The 20,642-nt window shown below is 45.6% G+C and overlaps 1 protein-coding gene across 2 annotated transcripts in view; it reads right to left on the bottom strand.

The window, feature by feature from the left end:
• Positions 1–20,642, bottom strand: part of Myocd (myocardin) — a 95,035-nt gene that overhangs the window by 37,504 nt on the left and 36,889 nt on the right. Inside the window, exons 3-6 of one of the 2 annotated variants that reach the window (XM_041665428.1) lie at positions 16,911–16,954; positions 12,133–12,188; positions 10,611–10,686; positions 6,181–6,342 (exon numbers count right to left, since the gene is read on the bottom strand). In XM_041665428.1, coding sequence (XP_041521362.1) covers positions 6,181–6,342; positions 10,611–10,626 — 178 coding nt within the window. In that variant the 5' untranslated portion in view covers positions 10,627–10,686; positions 12,133–12,188; positions 16,911–16,954. The remainder of the gene's footprint in view (positions 1–6,180; positions 6,343–10,610; positions 10,687–12,132; positions 12,189–16,910; positions 16,955–20,642) is intronic. The other variant, XM_041665427.1, reaches the window with a different exon arrangement.

Below are 20,642 nucleotides of genomic sequence, written 5' to 3'. Positions count from 1 at the left end.
TGTAATGGTTTTGTACCTTGGCCTGCTTGTGGGACTCCTAACAATAGGGGCAGGGGCTGTCTCTAGCTCTTTTGACTGCTTTCAGGACCCCTTTTCTCCTACAGGGTTGCGTTGACCAGCCTTAATATTAGGGGTTATGCCTAGCCTTTCTCAACTTGATATGCCATATTTGGTTGATACCCATGGGAGGCCTGCACTTTTCTGAAGAGAAAGGGAGTAGTGGATGGGGGTCAGAGGAAAGGGGTAAATGGACTTGTGAGGGAGGAGGAAGGGGAAACTGGTCAGGATGTAATACATGAAAGAATAAATTAAAAATGTAAAAGATTATTTTGATAACAAGAATTTGTCTTTGACAAAAGAGCTACATATTCTAAAACACTGGTTAAATGGAAAATGAAGTGCTGACTTAGACGGGAACCCTGGTCCAGTCCAAAGACAAGATGAGAAACTTGTCCCCTGCAGCTGGAGTCCAGAGTCCTCCTACTGTTGGAGGAATCCAGCCACGTTTGGTTTAACTCAAGCCAGGAGTCAGACCAAACACTGCTTCCCCTGGAGTCAGGGGATGCAGAATGCTCCCATCCTGTGCGGAAACTATCTAATGATCAGAGAGCACATTAACACGTGAGAAGAACCCAGGGCTTTCAGTACTAAGGAGTACCTGAGTAATAATGACCACTCATAAGCCTAACAAGGCACCCCACATTCTGTAGAGGAACCATCATTCGCATGGAGACTGTGTGAGCTATATGACATGTTCTGACCTGAAGAGACAATTGGGTGCACTCTGGGTGCCCATGTCTTTTCTTCCTGTTTAGTATGCCATTCCAGAAAGATGCGCATGAGATCAGATATATATATATATATATATATATATATATATATATATATATATATAAACTCACATTGGAGGTGGGACCAACAGTAGGCATCCTATAAGACAGACAAATCTATGGGGGAAAACAAAAGGCTTGGTTGTTCAGCTACAAGAGGGTGACCTGGAAAGGAAGAGAAAAAAGCCAGATGGGAAGGCTCACTGTCAATAGGTCCTTCCTTGTGTTAGGAAAGGTTCTAGATAATTCTCTCTTAGATTTTAATAAAGCTTGGAGGGAGGGAGGAGACACAGTAGGCCTCTTAAGTCTGGCAGGAGCAAGGAAACACAGCTGGAGAGAGAACCACAATGTATAAACACAAACGGAACGGCACGTGGATGGAGCAGGGGAAACACACAGAGGTCGTGAGGCTGATGAAAAAAACCATCACACTAACGCATCTGCACCTCACCATAGAAGGGATGTGGTCCCCGGGGGGAGCAGGCCCACGAGCAAGCTGGGTCGTCTTTGCTCCTGGGAGGGCTCCAGCTGTTGTTCCTACAGCTGGTCTCCAAGCAGCCTTATGATGTTTCTTCATGCGTGTTCCCTTGTTTGTGAGACTCCTAAGTACAGAAGGGGACACGAGGATGGGGGGCGGGGAGGGATGAGGGCTCTATTCTCTAAGGCTAGCACTGACTTCGGGGATTTCCTTGGACTAAAGCAAATGTATGTTTAACCTTTTTCTCCAGTGGATCCCCGTTTATTCTGCACAGACTTCCTACCACACCCCAGTCTCGAGTTTAATCCTCCGCTCTTTTTATGCACCGCTCAGACCCTGAACTGCTCCTGCACTTAGAAGCTTTTTTACTATAACACTAAAGTTACAAAATTGACTTGTCGGCTCTGACCACTGAACAAGAGATTAGAGTGAGGTCTGGTATGTTAGAAGAGACTCAGTAGATAGTCAGTGAAGAAATGCATGCATGCAAAGGCAACCTTAGCTAGCTCGTCAGTTTAAATCATCACAGGCACTGAATATTTGCAAGTGTGCGTTTTCCTCTGAACTAGGAGCCCCAGGACCTATGGCGTGTGAATATCTACTGTTGCATTACTGATGGCCCCTCAGTTCAGCAGTTAGCAGGAGAAGTTTTCACTTTCCACTACCTAACTCATCCATTCTTATTCCTATCTTGATGAATGATGACATCACTACCTTGATCAAGAGAGAGAGAGAAGCCTGTGTGTTGAAAGGCGATCTGCAATCGAGTTATGCAATGTTGGTCATGTCAGACTCTTCTTGTACACTCACAGGCAGGACTTTCTCCAGTTGTCAGCTCTCCTCAAACAAGTGTGTCAGCCTCTCAGTGGAGTTCTTTCATCTCTCACAAGCCCACTCCACACCACAGACACAGTCCAGTCTGCATGCACAGCCTGACGTTGTACACACACACACACACACACAGTGCATGCATAGCCTGACTCTGTTCACACATACACACACACACACACACACACACACAGTGCATGCATAGCCTGACTCTGTTCACACATACACACACACACACACACACACACACACACACAGTGCATGCATAGCCTGACTCTGTTCACACATACACACACATACACACACACACACATACACACACACACGGATGTGTGTGTGCCCACACACGTATGTACGTATACACACACACACACACACACACACACACACACACACACACACACACTCAGTTTCGCCTCACCAGAACCCTTCCTGTGCTCACCAGTACCTTTTTTGTATCCCTCAAAAATTATGTTTTCTCTAGCTAGGGTGTTAGAAAAACAGTTTTATCAAGTTTCTTGAGGAGAAGAACACTGAAGTTTGAGCCTCTCTGCTTGAAGACATGCTGTAAACTGCTTCCAGCACTTAGTCAGCACTTTCCACTCTACCCTCCTCACCCCTGCCTCTCTTTCTTCAGGGCTTGACTGAGACTCAGTGTGGATTATTGGTGGGCTCCTGATGAGCAGCGAGTGAGACTCCGGCTTGCCTCCTACAGCTTCTCAGCAAGCTGGATTAGAGGCAAACTGAATTCAAGTAAGGACATGGAACTAACAGACTTTAAGAATAGCATCACAAACTCCTCCTTTCTAAGAGAAGAAGCAGACGGGCTTGTCGTAAATGTAACGGAGAGAGGAAGAGACGATATCCCATGTGTAGAAGTTAAGTTGAAAAGTGGAGTGCTGGTCAGAGACGCTTAGAACCACAGCAAGTCAACACCACATGTGGCTGGAGACTCGTGAGCTGTGACATGGAGGAGGAGGAGGAGGAGGAGGAGGAGGAGGAGGAGGAGGAGGAGAATTTCCAGCATGGGGCAGATCACACAGCTGATAGAAGATAAAAATGTAACTATGAGTGTCACCATAGAAAGTCATGAAAGAACAACCTCAGAGATGTGCCCGAGGAAGCTCATGAAGCTGATCATGAAACCACGCTGAACAGTTTCCGTCACTCAGAAAGATTTCAGAGGTAATTGTCAATTATCGAGTGAAATGCATCCAGATGAAACGCCCTTGACTTATGGTGAGGTGACTTTCAATAATGCAAAAGCTGGAGTCTTTGAGGAGGAACATTACTGAGAAATCTGAATTTTGATCTTTTTCCTGGGTCAGCTCTACCCTCCCCACTACAGTTGCTAGTGGCAACTGTAGACTGAACTGGGGTCAGAGTGTGAAACAAACCACTCCCCCACAGTGTTTCAAGGCGGGGTGTTCTAGGCTGAGATGAGTTCCGGCCAACAGAAAAATGGAATGAAAACATGCGCTCATCCAGCAGCTGTAGGAATGCAGATAAGCATAATATAGACAGCATGACGTGTTATCACGTCACCTTTACCAGACAGGGCCTTGCTGTCCACCCTAGTCTGGCCATAAGCTCACTGCCTCCTGGTTGTTCTGAACCATTGTCAACCTATCAGTAATAACAGGATTCTATTAAGCAAGAGACACATGATTATCCAGTCATCTCACATGTCATTATTTATTGCATAAATATGAATTTATACACCTTATGCATAATTTTATACATAAGGCAGGTGTTTCTATGACTCCTCAAAAAAAGAACCACCCTGCCAGATATATGTAGTAAAATTTTATTTTATTTGGTATACTATACTATATCATCTGTATAATTTATATCAAATTGACATAACCTACAAATGTAAATACATATTGGAATTGTTATATGAAGTAAAAAACTATCGAAATGCAGTGCACATGTACAGTCCTATGATGACATTGATCATATAATATATAGATTTTCAACTACCAGTCATTGCACAAAGTGGAGCAGGAAACATGTCTCATCTGTAGACATTTCCACTTAAACAGGATGAACTGAGAAACTTACTGACACTATTAAGGAAATCTTCAAAGATGCTAAGAAAAATTAAATATACAAAGTGAATATTTCCAGTGTCACTGTGATCCAAAGGACTGGCTTATAACAACAAACTGTGTTGAGGGACATGCAGGGTCTGGTAAATGGAAAGGGATCTTGTGTTTCTGACCTGGAAGAATCTGTGTGCTTTAAGCATATGGATTATGGATCCACTGCACATTAACCTATAAATATGTTGTATTCTCAAACTAATTTTGACAGGAGTAAGTTAGCCTATGAAAAATTGTTCCTAAGTGTTATCTCCAATGCACCTCTGTAAGTAGCCAGGAAACAATAGACAAAGCAGACCGATGTAAAGAAACTTCCGAAGACAAAGGTCAAATCCAATTGTAAAATACATGACAAGATTCTGGACAAAACAAAATTACATGTGCCTCTTAATCTAAGCATTGAAATATTCTCAGAAGCACTCAGATTTTAAATTTGAAAATGGGGTGTGTATATGATGAAGTAGGTAAAAAAAAAAAAGTCCATACCATTGAGCTGGGAAATAGTCTCAACTAAAACAAATGCAGAAACTATGAAGAAAAAATGAACAGATGAGAGGGAAAATTGAAAGTGCTGTATGTAAAACCAGGACGCACAAGGCAACAGACTGCTAAAATGTCTGCCACACTAGTGATAGTGATTTTTCTCGTATAGGTAGCACATACACGGAGAAACACAGGCGGCAGGAAGGAAAGGAGAAAGGCTATCAGTTGGGAAGGTGCAATGTTGGTAGAGACTAAAGGTGCAGATTAAAAATCTTCTGCCTATAATAGTCAAGTGACAACTTTATAGTCATGGAACAGGACGTTCCAAGAAACGATGAGAGATGCTCAATGGCATTTTCTCCCCAGACTTTTGTCCTGGCTCTAGGAAGGATCTACCCAAGCAGTGATGAGAGCGTGCACTCCTGAGACCTGTAGGCCAAGTTCCAAAGCCCAAGACCATATCTAAAGAGGACAGACAACCACTGTGAGATGTCTAAGTGGGCAGTGGGAGAGGAGTCAGTGACTCTCCTGGAGTGCCAATTTCCACAGTTACACATTCCAATGGTCTCTGCAAGGATGGCTGAGACCGAGACATAAGGCAACTCAAGGGCCTCTCACAACAAATGCAGTTTAGAATAAGTTGTCCTTGCATGTACTTTTGACAACACATTGAAACCTTTAAATATCTATTGGTAAGTAATACCTTTCAAGTTTCCCCAGGAACTGCCTGCAGGTCTAATTAGAACAAAGTCAGTTTGCCCATAGGAATGTTCATCTCCCTACTCCACCCCCCTCTGTTTACCCAGGGCCCAACCACAGCATAGCTTAGATAAACTCTGTGCTTGCAGACTGGACCCACCTGAGGTCAGCTGGTCTAAAGGTCTGTGAAATGAGCTAAGGCAGTTTCTGAGGGAACTGTGAGTGTATCACCTCCTTGAGTGTTTGGCCTCGGGCATGACGTAAGAATTGTCAGTTTGCCAAGTGTCATAATGTGAGTTTTGCTTGTGAAAGCCTGGGCATTGCCGTCTTCATCCCAATCCTAGAACACAGCAGCCAAACTATTTCCATTGTGCTAGTTTTCACTCCATCCCTCTCTCATTGGTTAACCTGCTTTTAAAGATCTCACTTGAAGCTCAGATTGGTCCAGAGCTGACGCTGGAGCCCAGGCTGGCCTTGAACTCGGGCCAATCCTCTCATCTCAGCCTCTCAAGTGCTGGGATTGCGGCTGTGAGACTTCCTTACTGACTGCTCTCATCTAATTTTTCTTGTCTCCGCCTCTTTAACATAGGAAGCTAAGGTCAGTGGACCCCTGGGCATGGGGAACACACTTGGGAAGCAATCCATGGCATGGCTCATCCAGTGAGCTGCTTAGAGCGGGCTTCCTACTTTGCCAGAGCTGTGGCTGCCCTGGTTTTCACAAGTGTGGGACAGGCATGCCTCCCCCAAGCCCAGCTACCTTTTATAGCCTCTTTTACTGAGGAATCCATAGGCAGGATGTTCTTCTCCACCAGTTCCAAGGGCCCTGGGCGGAGAGCAATCTTTTCATTGAGGTCATCTGCGAGGCGGGCTCTTTTCAGCTTCATCTGAGCAGTTGGGATGGATCTTTCTGCCGTGGAGGCTGCAAGGTGGAAACAGGCAGCGGCCGTTTTAGAATTTGATGTCATTTTATTTGGTTCGCTTTCTTGGCTGGTGGCTACAAAACCCTGTGTCACACCATGCCCTACATCCTGATAATGTTTCAATGCAAGCCTCATCACTTCACAGGGATTAGCTCCAGAGAGCAGACACTTCCAAATAAAGGCAAATGAAGAGGCACGGGAAAACTGGAGAAACTCGCCTTGAGAGGATTTGTTTTAAAAAAAAAAAAAATGCAATTTGGCAATTTTGTAAGCAAGCCGTCCAGGGGTCCATGCAGCTGGCTTGACCCTAGGTTGCTGGCTTTTGAGAATGACTGGTACAGGCGGGGCCTGCAGTATACACCATCTCCTGTGGAGAGTTATAGGGGGAGTGGAACCTTCTGGGGCTTTTAGACTTGTCAATGCTGTAATGCTGACTGGGAGTCAAATGTGACGATACATTGTAAAAGGCAAGAAAAAAAAAATCCTTTGAAACTGAGATTTTAACTAAACAGAAGGAGTTTTAAAAAGAAACTGAATTTTATCCAACAGGCAACTTCTCATCATTTGGAGGGTGGAAAAGGTGAGGTACAGGGTTCTAAATTCTCCCCTTTATGGCTGACCCCAAATGTTCTCATTAGGGTGAGCTGTGAGTGATTTCCCTTAAAAGAACAAAATAAGGAAAATCTAGCCAACCTGTGGCTCTAGTGGAGAAATACAGGGTCTCTCTTAACATGCTGAGCTGGAAAAATGAGGAGTTAATAGACGGCTCTCCCAACCCTCTAATCCAGACCTGGGGTCTTCAGTCTATGACTGGGCATTTCTTACACAGCAGAGAAATCCCGCAATCAGCCGCTGGCCACGCTTGTCTAGAAGCTCCGCAGGTAAGAGCAGGAGTGTTGGGGCCGCCAAGCAGATGCAGCAGGTAAGAGCACTGACTGCTCTCGAAGGGACTCTGCTTTAGTTCCCAGCACCTATGTCAGTGGCTCACAACTGCCCGGAACCCCAGCTCGGGGGATCTGACGCTCTCCTCTGGATTCTACCAGCACTCTCATATGACGTTACTACCCCTCCCCTTGCCGACACTTGTAATGAACAGTAAAATAAATCTTTAGAAAAGAATGTGGCTCTCCAGCTGCTGGCTGGACTCCACTTCCCAATTCAACCCTGCCATAGCCTCTTCTCTTCTAGCATCGACCCTCGGCGTCTCAGCCTGCCGTGGACGGACCCACTCATTTTCCGGACAGAGAGATTCCCTTGCCAACCCCTGCAGGCGCCCCCTGCTCCCTTCTGCCCTCACGGCATACTGGGCTGCCTTTTGCAGTCTGCTTCCTATTTCCTGTCCCCACCTAAGTGAGAAACTCAGGAGAGAGGAGCCCTTTTTGTCTTAGTGAATCTTTGGTACTCTGGGAAACTAATCCTTACTCCCTGTTGGGGAGACTAGAAGGCTCTGTGGAAGAGACAAGCCGCAGAATCAAGGGCTGGTGTGGTGGAGAACTTGATATTGATGGCAAGGATGAAAGAAGCGTTTTAAAGAGCTGGGCAGGAGAGTCAAGCAAGCATTGAGTCACACTGCACCTCTTAGGCCTTTGCGTCATGGCGCCCTCTGTGCGCGTGAGATCCCAAATGCCCTGGCTGTGCATGAGAAAATGAGACCAGCAGAGAACTCCCCACGCTGCCCCAGTCTTTCTGAGTTGTCTGTTTTTATTATTAGATCAATACATTTTCTTCCCAGAACTGGGCCACGAATGCGCATATTTACATGTTTAGTTTGTCTTCCCAGAATTTGTCTAAAAATCCTGTTTTGCTTTCTGCTGTTTTCACTAAACATCCTCTAAGCTTTTTCTTATTAACTCATTATTCTTCAAATCCCTAGCTATGGTGGCTGTGTGGTATCAAACTAGACAGAGGATCCCCAGTTTACTTGGGGGTCCCCTATTGTTGGACATTTTACCAGTTTCAATGTTTTCCCCTCCAAATATAGCTCCATGCTAAACACATTGCATCCAAACCTTTACAAATGCAAGTTAGACACACGGTCAAGGAGTTTGGCACACTCTGCCAAGCTGCCCTGTAGAAACTGACGTGGCAAAAACAAATGTGGCGTTTTTGCCACATACAATATTTATTTTTATTTTTTAAATTGTTTTTTATTGAGCTGTATATTTTTCTTCACTTCCCTCCCTTCCTCTCCCCTCCCCTTCTACCCTCTCTCAAAGTCCCCATGCTCCCAATTTACTCAGGAGATCTTGTCTTTTACTATTTCCCACGTAGATTAGATCCAGGTATGTCTCTCTTAGGGTCCTCTTTGTTGTCTAGGTTCTCTGGGATTGTAAATTGTAGGCTGGTTTTTCTTTGCTTTATGTCTAAAATCCACTTATGAGTGAGTACATATTATATTTGTCTTTCTGGGTCTGGGTTACCACACTCAATATGATGTTTTCTAGCTCCATCCATTTGCCTACAAATGGAGTACCACACAGTGGCAAAAAACAATATTTATTTTCATTTGCTAACTCAACCATTGAAAATCTGTATCACAATTAAATGGCATTTCTTGCACAATTTGCATAGCTATAATTTTGTGCCGACATGACAGCAGCTCCCAGAGTCTTCATAGATGCCATTGTAAAGGAGGTAAGAATTTTGTCACTTGTGTCCAAGAGCCCTTAGGTTCTTCAGAGCCTCCCCTTCAGACTCTGTGCTGCCTTCTCTCTACCTTACAGTGTCTCACTCACTCCATGGTGGGAGAAAGGTCAGGAAACCAGAAGGATGGAGACGATGCTGATCAAAGAGAAAAGACTCACAACTTCCTCTCTATTTCAGGACCTTTTCTACCCTGTACAGCTTGCATCCAGACTTGGAAATTCATATTCTAGAGAGAGCACCCTGGTGCTGGGTGCATGCTGCACCTCCACCTTAAATGCCCCTCCATCTTCCTGAACCTGGACCATACTTCACATCCCAGCTCCTTTCCTTCCCTTCTGCAGTCTATTCTGAGACTGATGTCTCCCTTCCAAGACCTCCTCCTCCGTGCATTCCCACCACCGTGTGTGTTCTCCATGCATTCCCACCACCGTGCATGCTCTCCGTGCATTCCCACCACCGTGCATGCTCTCCGTGCATTCCCACCACCGTGCATGCTCTCCGTGCATTCCCACCACCGTGCGGGCTCTCCGTGCATTCCCACCACCGTGCGTGCTCTCTGTGCATTCCCACCACCGTGCGTGCTCTCTATGCATTTCCACCACCGTGCATGCTCTCTATGCATTCGCAACATGCATTTTCTCTATTGTGCTGGGTAGCGAATGCTAATACTCTTGTCTTTCTTCTCTGATACCCTGAAGGGTTCACTAAGGGCAGACATTCACATCTTGGTCATCTCTGCACTGACAAGGTCAGCCAAACCCTTGCAACCCTCAGTGCAGCACTTTCCCACTGATTAAAAAGTTCCCAGAAAAAGTCCAAGTAGAGGATGAGCCTCTCTGAAGCTGGCACCAGAGGGCAGAGCATTCCCATTGCAGGAAAGGCCTCTGCTCCCCTCGGGTGTCAGACTAAGATGGCAACTAGGTGTTTACTTTGTTTCCTATTTCCCAACAAGATCAGAACCCTGTAAGACAGTTACTCAAGTTGTGGTGACCCCCATTCATATAATTATTTTTGTTGCTACTTCGTAATTTTGTTACTGTTATGAGTCATGATGTAAATACCTGCGTTTTCTGATGGTGGTAGAGGACCCTTGTGTAAAGGCCGTTTGAACCCCAAAGAGGTTGCCGCCTGCAGACTGAGAAGCTCTGCACTGGAACAAAAACGCATCCATAGGGCAGAATCGAGCTGCTATGTGATGACTATGGGAACAACTAGATGAACTCCCCATGTGGACAGAGGAGGACTCTCTGTAGGTGCTCAGCAAAATGATGGAGCTGCCTGGCCTTAGGGTCAGGAATGGTGTAGGTGAGGCAGGAAATCAAATCTGAAGCAAATGTGTGGCTTTCTAAGTCTTCTGTGTGGCTAAGAATGACTGGACGACTGTTCAAAGATGCCCCAATGCAAAGCTGGTACATATATGCCTATATGTGTGTATATATACATATATATGTATACATATATACATGCATATATATTTGGTTTAGAAAGATTTTTATTTTATTAATTCATTAACCTTTGAGAGTCTTTTAAAGGGGTTTAGCAAATACAGAGACTGGAAGCTCTAGCGAAATGGCCCCCTGCTGGGCAGGCCTGCCCTTGTTTGTGATTTAGGTAGCCTTACCTTGGAGAATGTGCATATTAACCAGGCTGCCACGATCAGACCTGTTTCTGCCCTTGTGCTTTAGGGAATCTTCAGTCTGTAGAACAAAAGCACAAAACTCTCAATTTCTCTCCAAAGGAAAAAGTACTCTATGAGTAGCAAATGGAAAATACCCCCCTTTCCCCATATTTTTGCAAAGAAACACAAAATTTCCCCTTAGAATTTAAGTATGGAGAGGAAGGGCAGAGGGGGTGAAAAGCCTGGGCCCGAGTCAAGGGCTCTAAACATAAATACAAAGGCAGCCTAGCGATGTTCATACGGCAGTTGGCCTGCAGACACTTAGCTGTAATGGATCTGATTGCCTAATTGTCACCAAAGCGACCAAGGTCAGAGATAAACCACTGCACAAACTTGCACTACGATGGACTCTCTACAGCCCTTGCCAGTGATCTCTGACATGGCGAAGTGTGGAACCTGCAGTCCAGACTTTGGAAGGCACCCGGGGAAGGGTGGTATGCCACATCTCACTGCCATGGAGGAGCTGTCTGGAGGACTGACAGGCAAGGCTCAAACCAACTGAGGATCACAGGCTTCTAACTCCTTCTTCCAGGTTCTTCCCTCTCCCTATTCTAGGTCTCCCCACTGCTGGTGACATCTGTTGTTCATTATTCTGCCTTGCTAGGAATCCCAGCCCCTCACAAACAAGTTGGGAGAATTGCAAATTCTGTTCTTCCTGTCAATCCACAGTCAGGCTCCAAGGCTGCAACTAACAGACAAGGAAAGACACCAGCCAGCCATTTCCATGTCCCAGAAGGTGCTGGCGGCTCCTACATTGTATTTATATCACTGATATTATCAGGAGTAGAAATCTATGATAAAGGTGACCAACGAGTATGTCAAATTTTCCTTTAAATGAAAAACCGAAATAAACCAAACGACCCTGTCCCCCAAATGAGAAAATCAAATGAATGCCATTCTTTGTGTAGCTCTCTCTACTTACAACCTTCATCTTCCCACTGAACCCTTTTAGGAAATCTGATTTTGCTAAGAATGACTGTACTGACCGGGCAGTGGTAGTGTACACTTTAACCCCAAGACTCAGAAGGAAGAGGCAGGCAGATCTCTGTAAATTTGGGGCCATCCTGGTCTACAAAAGCGAGTTCCAGGACAGGCTCCAAAGTTGCACAAATAAATCCTGCTTTGAAAACCAAAAACCAAACCAAAACCAAAACGAAATTGACTGTAGTACAAGATAACTCAGTGGGAAGGCCAACCTTACTTCCTTTCTTAAAAGTGTTCTGACCTTTTGACCTCTAGCCTGTCTTTGATGACTGTCCTCCAACCTGGAGTGATTAAAAACATTTCCTTTTTAAACCAAAAACTATCACTCTTAGAGCTGACACAGGAGGTGTCATTTCCACAGGGAGGCGGCCATTTGGAGTTTGTTGTAGAAATCCTATGCACCCGAGCCAACATTTTAGCACGCAATATCTACAGCCTGTCAGCCATGCCTTGTTCAGAAAAGGAAGTTTGCAAAACTTACCTTGTCACTCTCCAAACTTTTTCTTGGGTCATGGAATTCAGTTGGACTTTTCAGTGCTGCAAAGAAAGATAAAGAGATGAGCCGGGCTGGCTTGAGGCGGGGTCAGTATTGCAGGGTTGCCGTGTGCTTGCTGAGCTATGCACAGTCTGGAAGTGATGGCCTCTATCAGGCTACAAGCAACAAAGAAGAGAGACCCAGAGGATGCCAGCTGCCCAGAAGCCACAGGAGACAGAGGAAGGCAGAACTCGGGGGTAAACCAGGAAGAGCAGCAGAGGCAGGATTTGTGACAAGAGAAGTGGTGGAGGCAGGCCATGCCAGATTTCTGAGGACACAGGGGGGCCAGGCTAGAATAACATTGGTTTGAGGGCTAAGTGGGGCAGTTAACACCCTCACTGACTTTGCTAAGCCTTTAGTTCTATAAGCTTGGAGGATAGTTGTAGTCTGGGATGCATGTGGCTATCCTGGAGGAAAAGACTATTTCGGAATAGATCATGGGCAGGCAGTCAAGGGTGTCAAGTGAGAAGCTGAGACTCAGAACATGAGAGCTCAAAGGGTCCAGTGAACTCCAATCCCAGTCCTAACCAAAGTGGGGAAACTGAGGTCCATGGCCATGGATTGCCTTGTACGGGAACACACAGTTGGCTCCTAGGTCCTCTGATTCCCTCATTTTTTTCAGGAGTGGGGTTCCAGCTGCTCTCTGGCAGCAGAGGTGGCCTCCCCAGGCAGTCCTGTCCAGTGGCACAGAGTGACACAGAGCAGCCAACCTGTCCCAGTTAGCACTTCCGGTCTTCTCTGTGTCCTCCCATCTCTCCTTGGAAGCACCTCTTCACTAGGGTTCCGTAAACTCGGAGCAGCTTTCTGCACACATCTGAATTTCGTGTTGGCTTCCTGGCCTCCTGGGAACAGTGTCAGCTGGAAGCCATAGACAATCAGGCTTCACTGCCAGTGAAGAGGCTGAGCAGCGTACGGAGTTGCCTTGCTTTTCTTTTTAAATTAGTCATTCGTCTGGATATGTTTATGAAACACACGATCCAGATTCTACAAATATTCTAGCAGGTGTCTACTCTCACATTACAGGCAAGGATGTCATTTTCTGAATCTTGAATTGGATTTTTGACTAGGTCAGTGTGTGTGTGTGTGTGTGTGTGTGTGTGTGTGTGTGTGTGTGTACCCATACTGAGCTCAAGCTAACAGGACCTGGTAGTACATAGTGGGGCTTGGCCATATTATTTTCTCTGTAGGATGCTGTTTGGGCATGCTTACCAATTCCCCCAACTCAGTCCCACATTAGCAATGCTGACCAAAGGCCATGCCAAAATTGTCCAACTGACTGCTTTGTACCCAATACAGTCGACGTGACCTGTTCTCTCGTCGACTGGAGCAGCAGAGGCTCTTTTTCAAAGGGGAAAGGACAGATAGCTTGACTATCACATTTTACACTGACTTGGCAAGGATTTCTCAGCTTGTTTGTCACATACTCCACCTTAAAATGGGCCCCCCAGCTATACTTACTACTGTCAATGCCACCCCCCCCTCACTTTTTCCTAGTCAAGTGTTTCTGCAAAACAAGCGTGTAGTGCTATTGTGGCTCATGTGCTTTCTTCAACAGGAATCTCGGTACCCTTGGGAAGGAGGCTTGCCTTTTCTCATATTTGATCCGTGGAACTCATGATAGGAATGGACAGAGTGTCTCCCTCTTGCCAAGCTACCAGGTCACAGAGTCTACTCGAGCCCCTGTAAGGTGTGAGTTCTGCATCAAGAGGTGTCACCACTGTCCCATCTCCTGGTGTCCATGGAATTAAGCATTACATCTTAGTAGGGCTGAATTATTTTCATCACCAGTAAAGGGATTGATTCTGAACTGACCTTTATTGTGTGGTTAGGAAGAATAATGTGTTTTTCCTGGAGGTAGTCTCCAAAGAGAACCATAATCTTTAGATATTGCCCACATTCTAAACACAATTTGTTTTTTAAAATTATCGTATGTATGATGTTTATGTGGGGGCACTATGCTGAGGGGCATTGAGGAAGACAGAGGACGACTTTGTGGGGTTAGCTCTCCCTTTTCACATTATGGGAGTTCTGGGCATTGAGCTCAGGCTGTCAGATTTGTGTAGCAAATGCCTTTAGCCACGGAGCCCTCTTGCTGGCCCACACAATGATTCTAATTGGACATGAGGGGAATTTACCCATTCTGCATCCTTGAGATTCTTCAGGTCTCACCAGCGGAGCTTCTCCCTTTTCTAGGAAACACTGTATTCCCTGCCCTGGTTCTACAAAGCCACAACTCATGACTGTCACTTCCTTTCCTGGGAAACACCAGAACAGTTTAGTCCTCGGTGTTAGGAGCACAACGGTCTTCTGGAACCTTCTACCGCAGGGTGGGAAGCTATGTCCATTTAATGAGATCTTGGGAAGAACAGGAAGAGGCCTACATGCTGCCCTCACCAAGCCATGCTCTCCTTGGGGTTTGCCGTGGGGGTCGGGTGTGCTATGGGGCACTAGCTTGAGGTCACACTATGGAAAACTCCCCAGCAGAGTGGCCCAGGGGTTGAGGTTTGTCTACCCTGTGACTCCAGAGAATGTGGGCTCTAGCCATCTCCCCTGCAGGCCTCCAAAAGTCATAATGCCTTCCTCGGTTGATTTTTTTTTTTTTATAAATACACAAAAGACCACTTCTGCTGCCAGCCCAGGGAGTATCAAATGGCAAAATTTCATATTTAAAGGACACTGACATTTAAGATGGAAAAGGAATTTGGATTTCTAAATTAAAAAAATAAGTCCATGTGATTTCAAATTAGAATTCGACTATAAATCCAGTCAGCCACACATCTGACTTGTTCCCCTGGAGGAAGATTAATCGCTCCTCACAGGGGAATTCGTGTTCTCGCCTCGGCGTTCAGTCGCAGGCTATTCCTATTTCTGTCCCTGCAGCTCCAACTAATTTGGGTCAGCTGTGTGGATAAACATTCGCCTAGATAAGAACAGGCCTCCTGCGGTCCGGTCCGTTGTGCACCACTCCGACTTCAGGCCTTCAAGGGGATCCAATAAGACGAAGTTGCAGAGAACTCATTAAGGCTGAGGCGGAGTTCTTTTGTCTAGGGCTGGGCTTTGGTGTTGAGTGGCAGCCCACTAGGGATGCTGCACGGCACTGACTTCTCTCTAGGGGACCTCTCACTACCAGGCCCAGAGAGAACTCCGGGTACTCTGTCCTACTCCACTGAATAGAGACGGAAGGAGATGCCAAGAGCTACATAGGGTTCTTAGGACAGGCCCCCAGGAGCAGCAATTCTCAGCATCAATTGGGAACTTGTTAGATGTTCGGGCCCTTGAACCCTATCTCAGAAGCGCAGCCTCAGAATTTCTGGGAGGGAAGCACAGGAATTGGGCTTTGAACAAACTCTCCAGGTATTGTTGATACCCAGGCTTAAGGACAACAGCCCCTGGGACTTGTAAGGCTAATGTGCCCCTATTGAAGGTCACACAGATACAGCTGGTTCTAATGAGAAGCCCTGGATTGGGATTGTCGGGATTGGATTTCAGTTCCTAGAAAGGATGCTCGGTGCCTGACAGTCTCTTTTGCCACTGCTGCCTGGAGTCACAGCAATGTAGTTTAAAAGTACCAGCTCCAGTGAAAACTATTTGCTAGTAAGTTTGTAGCTCACTTGTAGTTAGTTGAAAATGGACATGTGGATTAATAATGAGTTCAGTAATAATTAGGCCTTTTAAATTTTAATTTTATATGTTTTGGTGTTTTGCTGGCATGTCTGCGAGTATACCGTGTGTGTGCCTGGTTCCCACACTGGCCAGAGAAAGATGTCAGATCCCTTGGAACTGAGGTTACAGAAGGCTGTGAGTTACCATGTGGGTGCTACAGGGTAGTCTGTGGGGAGGGAGACACGGTCACGTGCAGACGTGAGACTCATGGTGCTGTGTGATTAAAGGCATCCCAGGTACCTGAGAATTTAGGACCCATCTAGTTGAGACCTCTCCTTGCTGGTATAACCTTGAACAAATCCAGTAGGTTTTCTGCACTCTTGGCTTCTCACTTATAAAATGGACTGCATGGTGTTTGCTCACGCTGCCTTGCTTTGAAAGGCGAACAGGCCTGGAATACTTCCCTCTGAGTAGTCAGGATACAGGCTTTGTGGAGGTGATAGCAGCTTGGAAATTATTCTATCTATGTATCTATCTCTTTCTCTCTGAGGGGAAGTTGGTAATAGATCGCTTATTCTGTCCTCAAATTATAGTCTTTGGCGTTTGAAAACAGTGTATTTGCCCAATGTAGCTGGTGGCATTTAAGACCTGGTGTGTACACTAGAGTCTGACCTCACATATGCAAATACTTGGGAGTTTCTCCTGTCATGGATACAGAGACAAATTTAAAGCCTGTCTCCAATGACTGGTTCTCTATTTCTTAAGAAACAGGCAACGGGAAAATTGAGGGAGAGATGAAAGAGAAGAGAGAAGACACAATTGATCCAGCTTGGCATGGAAGTTCAGGATACCGTCCCCTAGCTCTGAGGGCAAGATGGTAGGGAGAGAGGAAGAGGCAGACAGATTAATCCCCTCGTGCCCCGCGTTCTGCTCAGGCAGCCAACAGTGTGTGGTAGGTGCCCGTGGGGAGAAGCCAAGTCAGCTGGTGCACTGAGAAAAGGCAGGGGGACTCTGTCCCGTGAATGTCTCAACACTATGGTGAGGCTGCATGGGGGGTGGGTGCGGGGATGGCCCGTCATTCTTCTGGCTACTCAGGAATGCCACAGAGTTCAGGGGTTTACCAAGGCTTTGCGGTAAGTATGTGGCTGATGTAGCTTGGATTAGTCTGCAAAACAAATAAAGGCAGCACCATTCACCGACAGCTCCTTGTGTCTCCAAATTCATTTACATAGATCAGATCATTGAACTCGAGCTGCCCGGAAATCCCTCTCCAGTCAGAGGTGGCTTTCTCTGAAACTGTGGGCACACAGTGACCTCTCTGGTCTCTAGGTCCTCCAACATCTATCCCAGTTCTTTCCTCTCCTTTTCCATTCCAGGAAGACAGCTGTATCCCTGTATTCCCTGAGTTTATCCCCATTAGGTGTCCTTTGGTAGCAGAGAAGGAAGCAACACTCAGGTTCCTCCTTCAAACCTCTTGGTACCCATTCTCAAGAAGGGCTCTACACTTCCCCAACTGCTCAACAGAAACAGTTAAACAAGGGCTCCGTGGAGCTAGCTCCTTAGTGACTCAGAAACTCTGTCTGATTCCTGTGTGTATGCCCTAGGTACAGCCTTACTCCTAGTAGATGCTCATAGCTCTAAGACCATTTTTAGTACATCCAGGTCAAGAGGCTGAGAATCGTTTATGTGGGAGCTTTGGAAGGGGTCAAAATAAGATGGAGCCATTTAAAATTCTGAATTCAAGATTGGAGCAAGTCCGAGCCAGATCAAATCCTAGCACAGAGGTGGGAGTGGGGCATGAAATTCCACCTCTAACTTTGGGGTTATTGACAATTGTTAGCTGCTGGGAGAGGGAGTTTCCTCTAAGAGTATAGCTCCCCTGGTTGATGATGCTCTGTTGGAAGCCTACGTGTCTTGCACATCATAGATTTAAATAAAACAACATAAAGTTGGTTGGGTACGGAATCTGGGGTGTGTTTGGGAAGAGTGAATATAAGCGAAACTCTTAATGCAGCTATCAAATGAATAATAAAAATTTTTAAAATAAAAAGTGTCTGCCTGGGAGGGTGATGCTCAGGTATAAGGAGTGCAGGGAGGATATTTGTATGAAAACAATGAGGAAAACCCTCCTTGACGTTCCCAACGCCAGAGGGAGCCCTCTTCTAAAGCCCCAAGAGTGCACTTTCTTCATAGCCTACATCCTTGAGCCTACAGACCTGGTGAAGACATCCTTTCAAACCCTAGCTTCAGTGGAGAGTCAGACAGTTCGGATTCATGTGTGTGTCTGAGATATAATTCAAACAAGAAAGCTTTAGATTTCATGACTGTTTGGAAAGCATGGTCTTCACCATTCACTGTGAAAGCTGTCTTAGGATATGGCTCAGCCTCCTACTCAGGTCCAAAGAAAACTTTTTTCATAAGTTGCTCTAAGGTTCTACATTGGCCTAAGAATGTAAGAAGACATCTGTCTTCACTTCTAATCAAAAAATCGTGCATTTAATTTTATTCAAAGCACCAGAAGTGGGAAAACCATAAACTCATACAAACTCATAAAAACAAGTGAATGATTTTAAAGTGATTGGAGGTATTGGGGAAAAAAATGTTGCTGCTACTGGTGTGGACTGTTTGTTACTTAGCAGCAACCTCAAAGCCTGCACATTACATGAAGAAGGAAGGAAGGAAATTGAACCCTGTTGGATGAGGTGGACAAGTCAACTGGAAAGAACATCTCAGCTCATTGGAGTCAGAGAAGAGAAAACACAGTTTATCGTCACACTGAGAAAAAGTGAGATCCCTCAGAGCTGGTCAGAGTGAAACATTTCATTGAGATGACTGGGCCATCCTCCACATTTTCCCAGTATATCTCTGCAGTATTGGAATCAAAACCAGGGTTGTTTTTGTTTTTTGTTTTTTGGGTTTTTTTTTTTTTCTGCACTAAAAGTGGGTGTTGCACCACGAGTCACATCCCACATCTCTCCTTGACTATTTTGGTCACAATGATTTACGTTCTTACAAATGTAAAACAATTTCTTTGAACATTTGAGAAAAATGGTCTGTGTGGGGCCTGAGCCTAGCGGGTAGAAAGGGGGTCTGTGTGGGCACTGGACATCACACGAAGAGAGAAATGGCATTCCTGCAGGCTCTGGAGATAACCCAATGTAAAGAAACAAAACAACTGCCCAAGCGTGGCGGTTTCCCGTTAACTACGTATATGTGACAGTTTAGAATAAATCACTAATGTGGCCATGGTTTTGTGTGTAGGCAATTTATAGTAAGTTGTGAAATTTTCAGAGAATTACAGTTATTTCACACCCTGGGCAGAGTGAGATTTTACAATACTCTTATTTTATGTATTAAGTTCTTGCACGTGAATAGGAGAGGGACCTGGAACTCGCTGGATCTGCTTTAGGACATCAGAAAACTCTCTCAGGCCTTCAGCTTCATCTCCATGAATGTTAGCAAGAAATAAGGATTTGACTACCGTGAGTATCTCAGATGTCTGCTGGAGAGAAATATCACTCTAGTGAGGAGACTGCAAGGCTCCTAGGGGAGCTGAGGAGAGGCCCAGGGAGTGTGAGGACCATTAGCACTGCCTTGGCTAGAAAACGTGTAGATGGCTTCCTGAAAAACTTAAAAAAAGAAAACTGAAAGACTTAAAAAGAAAAAAAACAACTGAAAAACTTTTTAAAAAATCAGAGAATTAGCTGAACTTTGCAGCTTTTTGTCCTTTCATTTTTTTTCTCCTTTCCTTTCCTCTTTCTCTTAAAAAATTGAAATAATGGTTGAAGGTCTTCTTGGGGCAGACAATGAGACCCCACTGAATTAGACCCATTGCCAGATCCCCGAGTATTCTGAATTCCTCCCAGGAATCATCTTGGTCATTATTGTGGGCCTCTCAGTGCATGGCTCTGGATTCTGTACACAGTTAATACAATGTGTTAAATAAGGCCAAATCCAGGAGAATCCGAGCCTTTTTGGAGCCTCTCACCCTCATTTGCCTTTAGGTATGGTCCCTTGGTGTGCTGTGTCAGGTTAGTCTCCTATTAGGACTCTGGGTACACCAGCAGGGGCAGAGACTGGTTCTTTCTCTAGCTTCCTGAAGAGAGCTGAGCAGAGCAGGCCCATCCACACAGGGTCTGCGGTGTGTGCCAGACACCCACACACTTTCCCATGGCAGGAGCCGCTTCCTTAGAAACTCTGGTTGGGGAGAGGTGGCTAATGAGCAAACCTTTATCATTTGGCTGGGTTTCGAATAAGACATTTTATTCTTTGCAGGACATCCCTGCCCTGAAAATGTCTTGATGATGCAGAGGACTGGTCACAAACTCTAAGCATTTCAATAATGCTTCATTGATAGCTACCCTACTTGAGTCTGAAAATTCCGGAGAAGAAAACTTTACATCTCCACTCTGTTCCTTTACAGGAAAAGATGCTCCATTTGTACACCTGACATGACAGCCGTGACCTAAACTACATCCCGGGGGTCATCGCTGTCTTGACCTTTTATTTTTCACTTGTTTCCAGATTTATGCCCACAGACTTCAAAAATATTCTTACCCAAAAGCAGGCTGTGAAATCCAGGTTCAGCATTTGGGCGTGTGGGCTGAATTTTGTTTTAAATCAGTCGTGAACTTGGATGAACTGAGAGGTTCTGGTGTGTGTGAGCCATCTGCCCTTCCAAAATGAGGAGGAGACATCTCTGAGGACATGGCTGTGAGATTTGCAGTCTCAGATCCCTGGCTTCCTTCCATCTTTCTCACTTTCAGGAGACTGACCAGACGAAAGCACTAGACACGAGCTTGCCGTCTCCGTTTCCCAGCAGGACAGTGCTGCTGGAGCAGTCAGTACTGAGA

Source organism: Microtus oregoni, unplaced genomic scaffold, assembly GCF_018167655.1.
Source record: "Microtus oregoni isolate MIOR12 unplaced genomic scaffold, Mior012 000015F_ref0000493, whole genome shotgun sequence".
Classification (NCBI taxonomy): Eukaryota; Metazoa; Chordata; class Mammalia; order Rodentia; family Cricetidae; genus Microtus; species Microtus oregoni.
The sequence above is the reverse complement of the archived record's forward strand: the minus strand, read 5'-3'. Positions and strand labels throughout refer to the sequence as shown.